The sequence below is a fragment of the Ascaphus truei genome, chromosome 10 (assembly GCF_040206685.1).
Source record: "Ascaphus truei isolate aAscTru1 chromosome 10, aAscTru1.hap1, whole genome shotgun sequence".
Classification (NCBI taxonomy): Eukaryota; Metazoa; Chordata; class Amphibia; order Anura; family Ascaphidae; genus Ascaphus; species Ascaphus truei.
Genome location: NC_134492.1, coordinates 11,511,321 through 11,528,023, shown reverse-complemented (window position 1 = coordinate 11,528,023; position 16,703 = coordinate 11,511,321). Strand labels below are relative to the sequence as shown.

Sequence of the window (16,703 nt, the reverse complement as noted above, 5' to 3'; positions counted from 1 at the left end):
GTCTCCAATGCATTGCCGCGCAGGCTTCTCGGGCAGAGGAGGAGTTTAAGACTGACAGCTGGTGAATATTTTATCTGAAGGTGTGTTGACATCATCTTCTTTATTTAAAAAGATGTTCTCAAGCTCAATCACAGCAGAATTATATATATTTTAGCACATGGGGTTCTAAACTCATCCTCAAGCCCCCCCTAACCCCCGGCCCTCCCCAACCGGTCAGGTTTTCAGGATTTCCTGCTTCAGCACAGGTGCTGAAGCAGGGATATCCTGAAAACCTCACCTGTTGTGGGGCTTGAGCATCCCTGCTTTAGCACATGGGATCAGTTGAAGACAACATTTAAATTAATACTTTACGGTTGTTTTATGTCAAGAGAGTTCCTCTTTAATAGCCAGAACATATGACAAAAAATATTCAGTTCATACTGCGACGACTCTTATGCTAAACTAATTTCAGTTTCACTTTGTAACAATGATTTCATCTCGTGCTGAGCACCCGAGCAATGCTGCAATGCCTCATTAGTTTCAATATTACATTTTAATGTCTAACCTTTTGCGACTGTACCCCAATCTTACATCAAAGGCATGAGACTGAGTAACTTAAGCACACCTCCTTCAGCAAAAGTAACCAGCTACAGTAGTTCTATGGGCCTCATGCAGTAAGCGTCGATTATGTGAAATCGGCAATCTTACCGATTAGTCATGTTATTGGCGTTTTTTCCTCTCCGTATGCAGTAAGTGCCGAATACATTCAAAATCAACCCGAAAACAAATCCGCCCACTCTCACGATGATTAGCCGATCACACACAGGTGTATCGGCGTGCGTGGCGGGGTGCTGTTAGGTTGCCCAATCACAAATCTTGCTGAATCAGGCGAAACAAGCATGTTTTGGATTGCGCGCCATATTTAAAGGCAACGTGTACTGCTATTCATTCTCTGTGTTGTTGGGAGTGAGAGAGAGAGAGACGCACAGAGCTGGCTGTTTGAACATTTGCATATTGACTGAGAGACTTGTTGTGTATTGGGTGAGCTTTGTCCATTGTTGTTTTGTTTACATCTTTGTCTTGTTTTATATGTGGAAGTGTTTCGTGTGATTGCCTGTACATTTCTTGTCTGTTTTTTGTGAGTGCTGGAAGTATGCCCGCAAAGCGTGGGAAGAGTGATGCTGGTGGGAGTGGGAGTGCTACTCGTGCGAGTACGCGTTGGAGTGAACGTACTGTTCAGGGGAGTGATGTTGCTGAGAGTGAGAGTGGTGTTGCTGGGAGTGGGAGTGCTGTTGCTGGGAGTGGGAGTGCTGGTGCTGGGAGTGGGAGTGCTGTTGCTGGGAGTGGGAGTGCTGGTGCTGGGAGTGCTGGTGCTAGGAGTGTGAGTGCTGGTGCTAGGAGTGTGAGTGCTGGTGCTAGGAGTGGGAGTGCTGGTGCTAGGAGTGGGAGTGCTGGTGCTGGGAGTGCTGCTGGTGGCGCAGTTGCTGATGGGGTGGATGGTGGTGGCGTGCTTGCTGGTGGGCAGCTTTTGGAGGCTCTTCCATTGGAAGAAGGAGAGTCCAGTCAGCACCAGCCAAGCTCTGACCCTAAACCTGCTCAGAAGAAACGTGTGGAGAAGCCACGTAATCCTCGCTTCAATGACCAGGAAAATACAGCTCTTGTCACTGGCATTCTGGAGCACTATGACAGTATATATGGACATTTACTAGGTAAGTGTACATTTACATTTATTATTCAAATACATGTGATCCTAGGTCATCAGAGTTTTGTTCATATGCAAATATGGCTTCACAATATCTTTCTATGTTAATTAGTCTGGAAACACAGCTTTTTATCATGCCTTACAAGGACAACTAAACACAGGCGGTCAATTTGCCATAACTGCATACAATATGAATGCAACCTTGCTTACATGTATAGGTTTAGTAGTGAATGCTCATGTGCTTCACATATTACACATAAAACAGCATGTTTGCTATCTCTTGGAACAGCTAGCAGTGTAGGAAACTGGTGCTTATATTATTATTCATTTACCTCATATATTTGATATGTTTTTCAAGGGCGGACAAGTTCAGCAAGCAGAAAAGAAATGTGGGACACAATAGTCATTGGTGTCAATGCGTGTGGGAATCATGTGAGGGACAAGCGGAATTGTCACAAGAGATTTGATGATATTAGGTCCAAATTGAAAAAGAAAATACAACACCAACGCGTGCATGCTACTGGCACTGGAGGTGGGCCCACACCACAACGTCTCATATTAAGTCCATTGGAGGAGCTGCTTCGGGCAAAATTACTTCCCGTCGTCGTGGAAGGCTTACCTGGTGACCGTGATATAGGAATTTACCCCTCACAATTTCCACCAGGTGAGAAATATTACTGTACTAGGCGTGTCGTTGCTTACAGTTATTTTGCATAGTTACACTGCTTTTTATACTGTCTTCACAATATAAGCATACCTGCATCTATATATGTATATGTCTGATTCTGTATACATATATATCTCAAAATAGACATATATGTTGTAGTCCTACTAAAAGCAGTAACTAATATAGCACGTGCCATTGCGTGCTCATTTACATGTGAATTCCCAAAATGCATTGCTGCAGTGGAAGCAATTGATGGTGGGCGAAGATGGGGAACAACAGGGTAGTACACATGTGTAACACATGTTAATCAGAAATTATTACTAGCTACAGGTACAGAACAGAAATATGTAGAATATTATTGTGTATTTTATTTATTTTACTCCGACAAACATGACATTACTGCCTATTTTAAGCATGCATCAAATATATTGCATGCAACGGCCTACAAACATCACTTGCACTAACACATCTATAGTTGTTAATGAAAAGGTCCATTTTTGATTTAAGTCATATACAGACAGCATAATGAGGCACACGTATCATATTTTATGTCATTGTTTTCATAACTTAAAAACTGCACACGACTATTTAGCATACACTTCAACAGAGGGGGTGGGGTTCAGCACACACACTAATTACAGCCTCATTTTAGGGGCAACTTAGTTCACACCATTTTCACCTGTTTCAAGTAATTGAAAGGTGTGGCTGATTAGGCTTTTTGGGGAAGGGAAAACCGTTCTTACAACCTCACTAGCACAACTGAAGTTAATCACACTCATTGGATAGCTTCACTTTAGCTACTAAATGCCCCAACAACTCATTACTTATCAAACCGTACGTCACACATTAGTTCACTCATATCTATAGTTGAACTACTATCAACGACACATTATCACACACTGCATGTGTTGTCTTGTTTAGTCACAGCCACATTCAGGTGTGCCACATCTTATATTAATGTACCACACATATCCTCTACCAAAAACAACACTTTTTGCAATATGACCACCTTCATGATAACCATTGTGAATGGTCATCTCATGATAGTTATGTACATTATGATACTGATATCACTACACAACATATGATTTTTATGTACAAATGTAATGTATTTTTCCTCACGCATTACTGCAGAACCATAGTATGTTGTATGTTAGGGAACTCAAAACTTCTAAGTACACAGGCATGTACATTGTTATTACAACTATTTATGTTCACTTTCACACACACATTTTGGGTTAAGGAAATGATGCTGTTAGATACTCATAAATACAGAACATACAATAACTGTTTGTTCAATATTTACACATGTAAATGTAAAACTTATGTTATTGTTATATATAGTTGCCCCTGAAGGACATGTGTCACCTGAGACTGAACAAGTGTCTTCACCTGGGTCAGCCAGCTCAACACACCTAGAAGGTGAGTGTATCAGTTGGTGGCCATATAATATGTGCTCTTCTATATGTTATGTTGTCATGTTCATTATTTGTTTTGCACATCTTCTTTAAATAGGATTACTTAGTGTCAGTGAAAATGAAGTGTAAGGCAACTTGTATTGTGTTAGTGATGTTAACTATCATGTAGGAGTTGTGAGTTTACAGCAAGTTTTCATTCACTCATATTTCATACTGAGTCCAAACATTATTCTTAAGTCAAGGTAGTTTTTAATGTGAGGTTATAAAACGTATGGAAACATGTTAGTTGTTACTTATGACACAGTACAATTACATAGTAACACAGCAGAGATTAACATGACATTTAATAATTTGTACATTTATTTGTAGAACATGATGAAGAGGATTTTGATGATGATGATGATGATGATGATGATGATGCCGCCGCCGCCGCCATAGACACACAAATACAAGCAAGTGACCATGAAGAGGTTCCAATTGAAACTGTTTTACCGCCAAAACGTCCAGCAAATACCACATATGATGCAATTGTAGCTTCTGAGGGAAAAATTGTGGAAGCAGAAAATCGTCGCCATTCTGACCTGATGACAGTGCTGGAAAGGATGATTGCACTGCAGGAAGAAACAGTTTCACAATTGGCACATCTCCACAGAGTCTTCATTGAAGTGCCTAAACAGTTGCAAAAAATCAACACCTCATTCGAAGCATTAGTTGTTCAGCAAACACAAGCTAATTACTGGAGAATGACTAATGTACCACGATTCAACACCTCACAGGCAGGATCTGTTCATGCAGGTCAGTTTTCACCACATTCATCTGATATTCATTCACCAGGCCCAAATGTTACCGGTCAAGTAGCAGACATTGCTGTGCAGTTTCCTGATGACATCCTACCGCTGCCATCTGTACAAATTCAGCAGCAGACACCTACAAAGGAGGCGACAAAAACAAAACAAGACACACATGAAACAGACCAACCATCACTTGTGCAGTGTCTACCAACTTGCTCACATGTGTCAGTGGGCACAAGCCCTGTCCGTGAACAGTCACTACCCAAAAGCCCTGTAGGTGAATCACTGCCCAAAAGCCCTGTAGGTGAATCACTGCCCAAAAGCCCTGTAGGTGAATCACTGCCCAAAAGCCCTGTAGGTGAATCACTGCCCAAAAGCCCTGTAGGTGAATCACTGCCCAAAAGCCCTGTAGGTGAATCACTGGCCACAAGCCCCGTAGGTGAACAGTCACTGCCCAAAAGCCCTGTAGGTGAGTCACTGCCCACAAGCCCTGCCCGTGAAGTGCCAGAGGCCACTCAAAGTGGCTCTGCTGTGCCTAAAGTTGGTGGCAAAAGAAAAAGGAAAATTCAAGAGACAACAAGCAGGCCTGTTACTCGCTCGCAAAAGGAACAAAAAAAATAAATGTTATAATTCAGAAAATATGTCTTTGGCCTTGTTTTGTTGACTTCACATTATCTAATTACTATTGTATGTATGCTGAAGACTGTGTTGTTTCCAAACTTTCAAGTATGTTCTTGTACACGTGAAGTTTTGGAAATGTTAACACTCAATTAATGAATAGTGTTATAAATATTTATGTATTAATCGTCTGTTCAGTAATGGTCCACCTGGAACCAGTTGCAAAGTTTAGAGAAGCTGCCATTGACTTTGCAGCAAAACATTGCATTTGGGTGTGTTAATTGATGTAAGAATTGCATATGCATATTAGTCACATGCATTTATAAAAACACCTAAGTAACTGCAAACATCTTTCTTGTACGTGTACAGCAGGATTATGTGTAAATTATTACTTACCTTTGCCTTGCTTGGGCATTCTAATTTTGTCCTTTAATCATTTGTGTGTTCTTGTTTCAATAACATCTCAGAATGTATAAAAATATATATACACACACACACACTGAGTGTGTGTGTGTGTGTGTGTGTGTGTGTGTGTGTGTGTGTGTGTGTGTGTGTATGTATATATATATATATATATATATATATATATATATATATATATATATATAGTACTATATAAACTGGTATACATGTATTTTACAAACTAATACACTTCATGCTTCCTTGTGAAAGCACACTATTTTAATAATACAGGCATAATGTTTGAGAAATATCCTAAGTATGAGACTCTAACAGTATTGTGCTTAAACAAATGTTTATTACTTCATTCAATCATGTTTCTCACCATTTAAATAGGTTTCATACAAGGTATACTTACTGCCATCAATGTTGTGTGTACTCCTGCAATATTAAAAAAAATAAAATATAATATATAAATATATATATATTTTTATAAGAGAGATATATTTAGATATATATATATATACACACGTATTTAAACTCATGCAGACAGGGAGTTAACCAGACTTTCACATACACACAGAAATGTAAGCGGGGAAAAAACATTTCTTTTTGCAGGTGTGTGTTTGTACTGATATGCCTGGCTAAGAACTATTTTCACACAGTGGTCTTTGTTAGTTTTCAAAAAAACACTATGTGAACGATTTCAAAGTCTAGGGATGTTTTTCAGAAACGAGATAAAAGAAGGAGAAATGTTTCTCCCACAGTCCCATATCACTAACCACAACTGTTAACCCAATTAGATTTACAAAGCCAATTGGCGTTTGAAATAAGGAGTCAAAGTAGTTAGTTTTGATGACCTTGACAAGGAAAAACAGGAGTTTGTTAGCCATTCAGCACATTCATTTTGATGAGCAAATAACACAGACCTGCACACAGCTTTTGTGCTACTCAGACATGGCTGATGAATTCGTTACCAATATTAATCCCCTTTTAGGGTATAAGTACATGATCTGTGAAGCCATCTTGAACAGTCGCGGACAGAAAGCAAGCACACGCCAAATCGATGATTTCATTCGAGCAAAATATCCTTATTACCAAGACCGTAAGCATGCACGGAATTTTAATTCCTCAATAAGATTCACTTTATCAAGTAATGACTTTTTTGAACGTGACCAGGATAAGCTACAACACACCTATGGTTTCTGGAAGATTGCCCAGGAAAAACAATTTCTCCTGAAAGACGGCACTTATATTGTCGTGAAAGGCATATTTATTCCTAATGGCAATAGCAATGTATCCGCTACTACTGATCCGTTTGAATCGATACGTGCTGCAATATCTGCAGCCTCCATTCCTGAAACCCACATTGTACAAGAACAAAAGTACTATGATTATGTACCAAGCCTTTCAGCTGAAAATGCATTGGAATGGGAACCCGAAGAAATGAACCTACCTCCAGACCAATTATTTGAAGAAAGCAGTGGCGATTCCTATGAGCGCTTCCTGGAGATATGTGTCATACTGGATTCAGCGGTTGGGTCAAGCGTGGATGAAAATGCCTTGCATTTCTGGAGCGACCAGTTGCAGCCAGGCGAAGAGTTAATTCTAGAAGAATGGTAAATATAACAATCGTTATGCGTTGACTCTGCGTTTAAATTTTTTTTTTTTTTTATCCACCTTTTTCACTTTCAATGCGTGGATACAGCGTAACATTGCAGACTGCATAACATGTAGCGATCACAAACAAATTGTTTCCTAATACAATATAGTAGAACCTGAAAGAGTAGTACACATTGCTGACGGTATACATATACGTACTTTCCTATCCCTTTAAACATATTAGCAACATTTTTCCATAACTCTAACACATACCTGTTTTGTTATCATGCAACATCTACAACATTGAAAACCGGGTCCACCACGTATGACGTGGGACCCTTGTCATGGGCCAAGGCGTCCTTAAAAAGGATTACGGATGTAAGTCCCGCCCCCAAGCGACGTGCGCGCCTCAAAGCCTATTGGCTGTCATGTTTTGTTATAGTAACGGTAACTGCAGTGTGTGATGCGTGCGGCTCAGTGTTTGTAGGCGTACCCTGGGCGTTAGCCGAATGTTAATTGAGTGGGAGGAGTGTTAGCGTGCGTTTCACGCTGGCTTAACATGACGTCACACGTATTGCATTTGCGCATTGTGTTATCGGCCGTCCTTTCTGTCCAAACACGTCTGGTTTAAAAGAATACAGATGTACTCGTTTAGAATGATTTTAGTTTCATCTTCATTGTATTTGAAATAAAGATGTGATGTTTACTGGTATTTTCTACATGTATTGAACGCACAACGTTCGCTTTGTTTTGCGCATGCGCTAACAGTTAGTGGAGCCAAGCGTGAAGTGCGTGCGCACACTAAGATGTGCGCGCACATTTTTCAGTATACAGGCAACGTTCACTTCATATACATAGTTATGGCTGCTACAAATGATAATAAAAATTACATACTGATGTACACTTGTAGTTGTAACATATAAATGAGTGACGTGTGTATGTACACAATCATATAGAGCTGTGTAACGCGTTGTCACGGATACATATATAGTAAGGTGCCATATTTGACCATCATGTGTTTGCTGTATTTCAGAGATGTCGGGGAAGATACAATCGGATCAATGTATGATTTCAGAAGAGTCTACCTTTATATGAGATGATTGTGAGGAGGAGCCACCGACTACTATACTACATATGGAACTAATTTTATATTGCTTGCAGCGCTTATTAACAAACAATTAAAAAAGTGATACCCTTATGCCTATATTGCATAAGCACTTAATTAACATAATGATGTTGCAAAATAGTGCCTCTTGAATTTTTCTTGAGTGTTCTTTAATGACTACTAACATTTTATGACATGGTGTGTTTTTTTATATAACAACCATTCCCACTCTGCTAACACATTTGTGTATTCTATTGTGTAATGGAACGTATGACTGTCGAAACTATGTAACAATAATAATAATAATAATATGAGCATGTTCATGTATAGGGCTGCTAGTTGTACGCAGCGATTTACAGACACATGTTTCAGCCTGAGGTCCCTGGCCCGTGGAACGTACAAATGTTTTTTTGCCGCATGAGGCACAGGGAGATAAAGTGACTTGGCCAAGGTCACAAGGAGCCCACACCGGGAATTGAACCAGACTCCCCTGCTTCAAACTATCAGTGCCAGTGTGTGTCTTTACTCACTGAGCCACTCCTTCTCCCAATGTAAAGGACACTTACAACCAAGTAGCCATTTATATTTAAAATCTCTTGTTACATGGGTATGTAGATAAAATGGTTTGGGACTGTAGCAAATAATGTTACTGGCCAGATGTTATGGTCCCCTCCAATGCATGATGTTCTGAATATGACATCACCATCATGTTATGAAGTACGTTTCTGTGTATATTTCATTAACCTAACTAACTATAGTTTACGGTGTTTATTAATCGTTTAAAAATACATAGTATAGTCAATATGATGATATAAGCTACCATAATAAAGCTGGTGTTATCATTTGTCGGTGTTATACATGGATCCTACACCAATTGATAGAGACACAAACAGTTGTCTTAAAAAGTGTGTCTATGCTAGTGATGAATGTGCTCCCGTAAGTAAACAAATAAGTACAGTTATCCCCTTTTCTCCAAACACCTCTATATTACATTAATGGAAATTATAAGGAAACATACATAAAATGTGATGAAATGTGAGTAATCATTTTGTAATACAATGCACATGAAACCTCAAGAGTAGCTAAATGCATATACATGATACAGAAAGTACATATATGTAACATTTGTGTTTAAACCAATATGTTGGGTTTTTAGTTCAAATAATTATAGGAAGATTGAGGTAGCCACATCTTATGAGAGATGTCAGCAAATATACATACCATGATCAGTCATACTGCAAATATACCTATAATGCAAAGGAACAATATATAAATTGCAAACATTGACATGCCATCTTCAGTACCGTAAACAACACATCAAAGTGTGTATTTGGTGTTAAATGTGCAACACCATGTATATTTAATGACATTCAAAATGTAAATGAGCCTGGTGTACACATCATATGGATGTACATGTTACACTGCACCAATAACATTGTATGTAAGCATACTAGAAGCATGAATGAGTATGGGCATAATATGTGTATTGTGTTAGCATAAGGAACAACACAATGCTAAAATATTAGTGCTTTGTTACCCCAGTTGTATTCACATACACACAACTAAAGTACAATTGAAGAGGGATTATATAACCTGTGCAACAATAACATACCGGTGCCACATCCCTTTGTGCACACAGCAGAGAAAAGAAAGGTGTGCAACCCATATTCATCTGTGTCCTAACAGAAGGTTATATAAAAAAAATTTATTGTTAAGATAACATAATGTAAGTATAAAAGTAGAACTTGGAACATATCTGTTTTTACTTACAAGAAAAAAATGAATTGATGAGATTCTGTCGTGTCTGGCCACCACTGGCTGTTTGTTCATTTTCAGCAGCTACATGGGTGGGATGCTCGTCTACCAAAGGCTCAGCTAGGTCTGATTGTACATTGTGCCTGAGTGCAACATTGTGCAAAATGCAACAGGCAAGGATAATATCAGAGACTTTTTGAGGCTTGTATAGAAGAGCCCCACCAGTTCTGTCCAGACACCTAAATCTGGTCTTGAGTAGGCCAAATGTCCTCTCTATAACAGATCTTGTAGATATATGGGCTGCATTGTACCTCTCCTCTGCTTCAGTTTGAGGGTTTAGCACCGGAGTCAAGAGCCACGGCCTAATTCCGTATCCTGAGTCACCTATAATGAATGGAGCACACATAAGCTTACATTAGTGATCAAATTCTACAATGCCAACATTCCTAAATAAAAATGTGTTTTGTGTTATAACATGTAAATGTGTACTCACCCAGCAGCCAACCATATTCAAAATGTCCCTCTTCGAACGCATGGAAGACTGAAGAGTTCCTCAGGATAGAGGAATCGTGACTGGAACCAGGGAATTTGGGTACCACATGCATTATCCTCATCGTGGCATCACATACCACCTGTACATTGAGTGAATGGTAGTGCTTCCGATTGCGGTACACATGCTCACTCTGACTAGGTGCAATCAAAGCAACATGTGTGCAATCGATTGCACCCAGCACACATGGTATCCCTGCTATATTATAAAAGCCAGTCCTGACTTCCAGCCACTCTGTCGCCTCTGTAGGAAAATGAATATAATTCCTACTCTATTGAGTGCATAGAGAAACTGGGTCAAGGCCCGCGAGAATGTAGATTGCGAGACCCCGCCCACTATGCCCACAGTTGTCTGGTATGACGCGGAAGCAAGATAATGTAATGAGCACAGCATTTTAACAAGCCCAGGGACTGCACGACCTCTGGCTGTGAAAAAATCTAAATCTCCCCTTATCTCCTGATAAAGAGCTAAGATTGCTGCTGAACTCAAACGATAGCGACTTACAATCTCCTCCTCACTCATCCCATCTAACAGGGTTCTCTCCCTGTACAGACGCGGACGAGGCACAACTTGTCTCCTCTGTCTTCTCCTCTGATCTCCTGTCCCTCTCCCTGTCCCTCGGCCTGTCCCTCTCCCTGTCCCTGTCGTATCCGCGTCACTGTCCCTGTCACTGTCCCTCGGTGTGTCCCTCCCTTGCCCTATATGATTGTCTTCATCATCAAGCATGTCATAGAAAAGAATGTTCCTCCGTCTCCTAAACAATCTCAACATTTTGAAATGAGTAGCTGTGAATGAGCAGGTAATGGGCGTCCTTTAAATAGGTATAATGATGTCAGGTGACATAGTAAAATGCAAGGTTTTACATGAACATAATAAAGTACTTGTGTGGCAAGCTGTGTGCAGTTGTTGTGTGTATTCTGCAGGGAATGATGATATTTGCCAATGATGTGACGTGATGCTTTGTAGAAACATTGCTTGCAAATAAATAGTTGCATGTGCAATGCATGTAAAACTTGTGAACGCAAGAGTCAGTCATGTAATGAGACAAAAAGGCTGAGATTGATGTGGGAAAAGTTTTGTGTAACATGTGTAATTAGCCATGTTATTGTGACATGTTGCCAACAATGAATAGTCGTGTGCATATGCATGCATTTGTGTAATGAGGATAGTTGCTATAGAATGAGTTTACAAGGTGTCCCAATGATGAATTACTGTACATGTGCGTATAAGTTAGGTTGAAGTGCTTGTAATGCAACGGTTATAATGTAAATATGCAATGTGATTGCGCGTCCAATAAGTGACGTCATGAAAATAGGGAGGACCAAACGTAGATGTAAACATGAGAATTTAGATGTACATGAACGTTTAAAGATGCGTGACACATTACAAGCATTGTGTAATGTAAAGGAACATGAATATACGGTGTATGTGTGACATGTGTGACATGTGTAACATCATGTAAACAATTGTCGATCAATGCAGTAAAATGTGTGCTATGATGTGAGGTTCTCCTTTAAGAGTTGAGTATAGTATTTTCCCTTGCCACATCATCACATGATGAGTAATGTGACCCACAAATGCTGCAAACATGTAAAAGTATAATGTTATGCAAATAATACACGTCAGCCGTGACACAATGCAGGGAATGCCCCCCACACTGTAATGCAAATGACGTTTGTATTGTGAGCAATGAAACGTAAACAGTACTATACTGTTATACGTCCCCGCTCCATTGACTCCATTGATGTACAGAAGATTTTTTTTTCTAAGTGCCGTTCCGGCAGCCTTAGCGATCGTTCTCCCGTCCAAACTGCCAACTTTAGTTGGCGGGAGAAATCGGCCATAACATCTCAATTTCGTAGTGCCGATCAGCCCCGATAAGCTGTTTTTTTTTGTTGAATCCAGCCGATTTAAAAAAGTGGCGATCAGTGGCGAAAACAGGCTTATCGGCAGCCGACTGGCCATAACAAAATAATCGGCTCCGAAACCTGGCGAAATCAAGCACTTATCGGCGCTTACTGAATCTCAAACCCAATTTTGGCTATAAAATGGTGATAATTCCCTTATCAACGCTTACTGCATGAGGCCCTATGAACGTAATGCACAAAGCTCACGCTCTTCTGTATCTGGCGAACACTGGTAACGTTTAATGTGCAGAATAGAGTTGCCAGGTGTCCAGTATTTAACTGGATTGTCCTGTATATGGCTATTCTATCCAGTAAAATGTATACGTAATACTGGACCTGTATGTGTTCGGTATTACCTCTATGGACATAGTGACCTGACCAGCTTGGGGGGGGTGTAGGATTTCCCCAAGCAGGGACAGAGCCAGGCTGTTGCTAGGGTGCTGGGCAGAAAAATATTAATGATACTGGTGGTCTCTTTCTCAATAAGGGAAAGCGTGCTGCGTTCTATGTACAGGATCAGGAGAATAGAAGAGTAGACCCTCCACGAGTTTTGCAAATTAAAATATTTATTGAAGCCAAAAAAGTTCTAATGAGGCACACTCACAATTCTGATAGACAAGCCTTGGACCCCCGAGTCAGGGATGATGCCTTGATGTAGTCAGCTCGTCACGGTACATGGAATGGCAAACAGCAATACTCACCAAATAATGAAAACAGGAACAGGTTATGATAACCAACTCCTGACAAAGCATTGTTTACGAAACACGTAGTCGAAGTCCGGCGATCGCGATCCGGAGGTGTGACGTCATCACGCTGGGACGTCTGTTGGAACGCCGGGCTGACACGTGGAAGTAGGAGGACGCTAGGAACACGAGGACTGTATGTGAACCAGCCCCCGTTGCGAGAGCTCCTACGACCATAGTGCCTTGAGCTCCCACCACCAGAGAGAGAAGACAGCACTTTGTCTTACATTGCCCTGTATGCGGGTCAATATGTGAGTTTTCATTATCAAGCTTATTGTTTGTGCATTAATGCAATTTGAACCCTATACACTATCCTGTTCCTGTTTTTGTTTTCATTATTTGGTGAGTATTGCTGTTTGCCATTCCAAGTATCTTCACGAGCTGACTACATCAAGGCATCATCCCTGACTCTGGGGTCCAAGGCTTGTATATTCTATCAGAATTGTGTGAGCATTTTTGGGGAGTCCACCTTCATACCCCTCATTCTGTGTCTATACAGGATTGCACTATTCTTGTGTTTCTTTTTTATGTGCCCACCGATGACTTGACTGAGTTTTCCATTACTGCCATCACTGTTATGTAATGCAACCAGCTAAGTTTTATTAGGTCACCACCCGACGGGACTTATTCCTTGAGTTCTGCGTCAGACACAACCAGAGACCCCTCTATAAAAATCAAAAAAAGCTATTTTTCTTTATGAAGCAACTGGTACTGGAAGAAATAAAACAAACACTGTATCACAGTTATAACATGAGCTGCTGTAATTAACACAGTTTGCAGAAGATTGTGATAGAGTTTCCAAGGAGGAGTTGCAAGGGGGGCTTTTAATAATAATAATAATAATAATAATGTGTATCACATTTTCTCTACATTCTTTTATCTACGTTTTTAAGTATAAAAAAAACTGCAAAGTCTAAATCAGGGAAGGGGGAGAGGAAGTTTTTATAGCTATAAATGTTATATATTTATATCCCTTCAAACAGCACATGGAAAGATACCCTTGCACATAGGAGTAATTCTAATATACTCGTATATCCTATTAGCATATATTTCCGGTATCTCTGGTATGCGTGTTTGTGCACTGGTGCACCTACGTGTTGTTTGAGGGGTTACATAGCACTTGGGGTTCTAGTAAAATGGGACTGTGTGAATGTGATATTTATAGCATTAACAGCAGGGAAGGTACTGCATTAAATATTATACCTGTGTTATAGCAGCAATGCAACCTACACAGATGTATACTTCTCTGTTGCACTATGTTACATTTTGAAGCGGTCCTTTATGATATTTATTTTAGCACCCACAGATATATTCTATGCTAATTAAAATAATTTCCAAATATTTTGATAGAAAATATATGTGCAAGGAAAAATCAAGCGCAAATAATATCACAACAGATCAAAGGTAACACAGATGATATACTATCCTTAATGAGTGCAGCTCCTGACGTAGAATTCAAACCAAATTCAATAAGCAAACGAAGGAGAAACAGGTGCGCAAATCACATCAGGACATGTAAGAGAGAGTAAAAACACCAAATAGTGCAATATTGTCTACTGCTGCGGCACAGTTTATTCGAGCATTTGCCCGTTCTGTGCCGCAGCAGTAGCCTGGCGCGCGCCCGAGTGTGACGGGCGTGCGCCGAAGCAGCGGAAGAGCGCCCTCCGATCGGGGCGCTCTCCCTCCCGCTGCCGGGTCCGCCGGGTCCCCCGGAACCCCCTGCCGCCGTCCCGCAGATCGCGGGACACCAGGGCTCCCTCGGGGAGCCCTGGACGCGCGTGCAGGGGGCGCAGGCTCCCGAAGACGCGTGACCGCGCGTCTATGACGCGCGGCACGCCGAGGGGCGGCCACTAGCAAGCCGGGAAATCTCCCGGCTTGCGGATCTGGCCGCACTGCGATAAAGTGTGTCGCCAGTGTACTTCAGCAAATTAGCTTCAATGCTGGAAGTTCTATAAAATTTGCACTCACGTGTTTAACGTGAAATCAGAGCATTGTGGTTATTCAAAGTTACCAACTTATGTCTACAGACAGGTACTCCAGATCCACATAGAGAGGGGGAAATTCCATATACAAAAAGAGGGGAAAAGCAAAATAGTATAGTACTGTTTCTAATGTTAAAAACACAAAGTATTCCACTTACATAAGTGCCTTTGTTTGAGAGCATTCAGACCACACTGGGTCACAGGGTCAGACAAAATATTCACAGCAAACAGCATCCGCTCCACGTCCGTCACAGCAGGTACTGGGCTGATTAAAGTTGTCCTCCACTCCAGATGTCATCAACAAGGGCTCCTTTAGTGGTCACTGATATCACCATATCACTGATATCAGTGACCACTAAAGGAGCCCTTATGTAAGTGGAATACTTTGTGTTTTTAACATTAAAAACAGTGCTATACTATTTTGCTTTTCCCCTCTTTTTGTATATGGAATTTCCCCCTCTCTATGTGGATCTGGAGTACCTGTCTGGAGACATAAGTTGGTAACTTTGAATAACCACAACGCTCTGATTTCACGTTAAACACGTGAGTGCAAATTTTATAGAACTTCTAGCATTGAAGCTAATTGGCTGAAGTAGACAATATTGCACTATTTGGTGTTTTTACTCTCTCTTACATGTCCTGATGTGATTTGCGCACCTGTTTCTCCTTCGATAGAAGATATATTTTGGAGAAAATGACCCAACAACTGTACCGATGTGGCCGGTCGAGCACTGTTTTTCCAGACGGTGTATCGGCTGGCATGCAGTGTACCTGCTTAAACCGGTTTTCCGCGCACGCTCCTTGATGCCTCCTATGACCACGAGCCAATCAAAATATTTGGCAACACTGATAGGCGGGTGGTGCAGCGAGAGCCGAAGATTCTGATTGGCCCGTGGCCACAGTGAGGAGCAGTGGGAAACCGCAGCAGCCCCTCTAGTTCAGGGGGAGCAGGGACTCACTGCTGTGCTCTGCTCCCAGCAATATTGGGATCATATGTAAATCGTTAGCGTGGGGGTTATATATTAGGGGTGGGAGTATATATGAGTGGTGGGGTGTATATGAAGGATGTGTGGGTGTAATACTGTACATGCATGTGTACCTATATTCATCTGTAAAATGTTGGATGATATCTAATATCAATAACTGAATGATCACTTCCTTATTGGATTGTGTTTTAGTCTTTGAAGGGTGGTTTGCTCTTCTTCATATTAGTCAGGTTTGTTTCAGACTTCTGTAAGTGGGAATAAAAAGAGAGTAAACATTATATTAAGACTTACTTTTTTCAAAACATGCTTGAAAATGGTAGGAAACATTATATTCTGTTAGTCTTTCCTTTGAGCACATCCTTTCTTGTTTGTACTAATCCCAATGGTAAAAGCATCAAGTGCCTTTTATGTGTGTTAGTGTGCAACGTGCGGTATTAGTGTCATAAAACATAGAAGTGTAAGCGAACTTAGCAATATATTAAATGTGCAATTGGTGCAA

The 16,703-nt window shown here is 40.7% G+C and overlaps 1 protein-coding gene and 1 long non-coding RNA gene across 3 annotated transcripts; one reads left to right on the top strand and one right to left on the bottom strand.

Annotated features, from left to right (window-relative positions):
- The first annotated feature begins 3,635 nt into the window (after positions 1-3,635).
- On the top strand, positions 3,636-5,193 carry LOC142503359 (uncharacterized). Of its 2 annotated transcripts, XM_075615507.1 has the most exons (3): positions 3,637-3,770; positions 4,136-4,779; positions 4,813-5,193. In XM_075615507.1, the coding sequence occupies exons 1-3, from the start codon at positions 3,674-3,676 to the stop codon at positions 5,176-5,178; spliced, it is 1,107 nt and encodes a 368-aa protein (XP_075471622.1). In that variant the 5' UTR covers positions 3,637-3,673; the 3' UTR covers positions 5,179-5,193. The 2 variants fall into 2 exon arrangements, with proteins under 2 accessions (XP_075471620.1, XP_075471622.1); XM_075615505.1 differs by having other exon boundaries at positions 3,636-3,770; positions 4,136-5,193.
- Positions 5,194-7,043: 1,850 nt separating this feature from the next.
- LOC142503358 (uncharacterized) lies at positions 7,044-10,238 on the bottom strand. Its single transcript, XR_012803975.1, has 4 exons — positions 10,052-10,238; positions 9,894-9,960; positions 9,503-9,528; positions 7,044-7,182 (listed from the first exon to the last, which is right to left on the bottom strand). It is a non-coding gene; the product is annotated as an uncharacterized LOC142503358 (long non-coding RNA).
- Between the last annotated feature and the right edge of the window lie 6,465 nt (positions 10,239-16,703).

Coding starts and splice junctions, on each gene's coding strand:
- LOC142503359 (XM_075615505.1), top strand. CDS start 3,674: ATGTTATTGTTATATATAGTTGCCCCTGAAGGACATGTGTCACCTGAG. Junction 3,771..4,135: donor CAGCTCAACACACCTAGAAG/GTGAGTGTATCA, acceptor ATTTATTTGTAG/AACATGATGAAGAGGATTTT.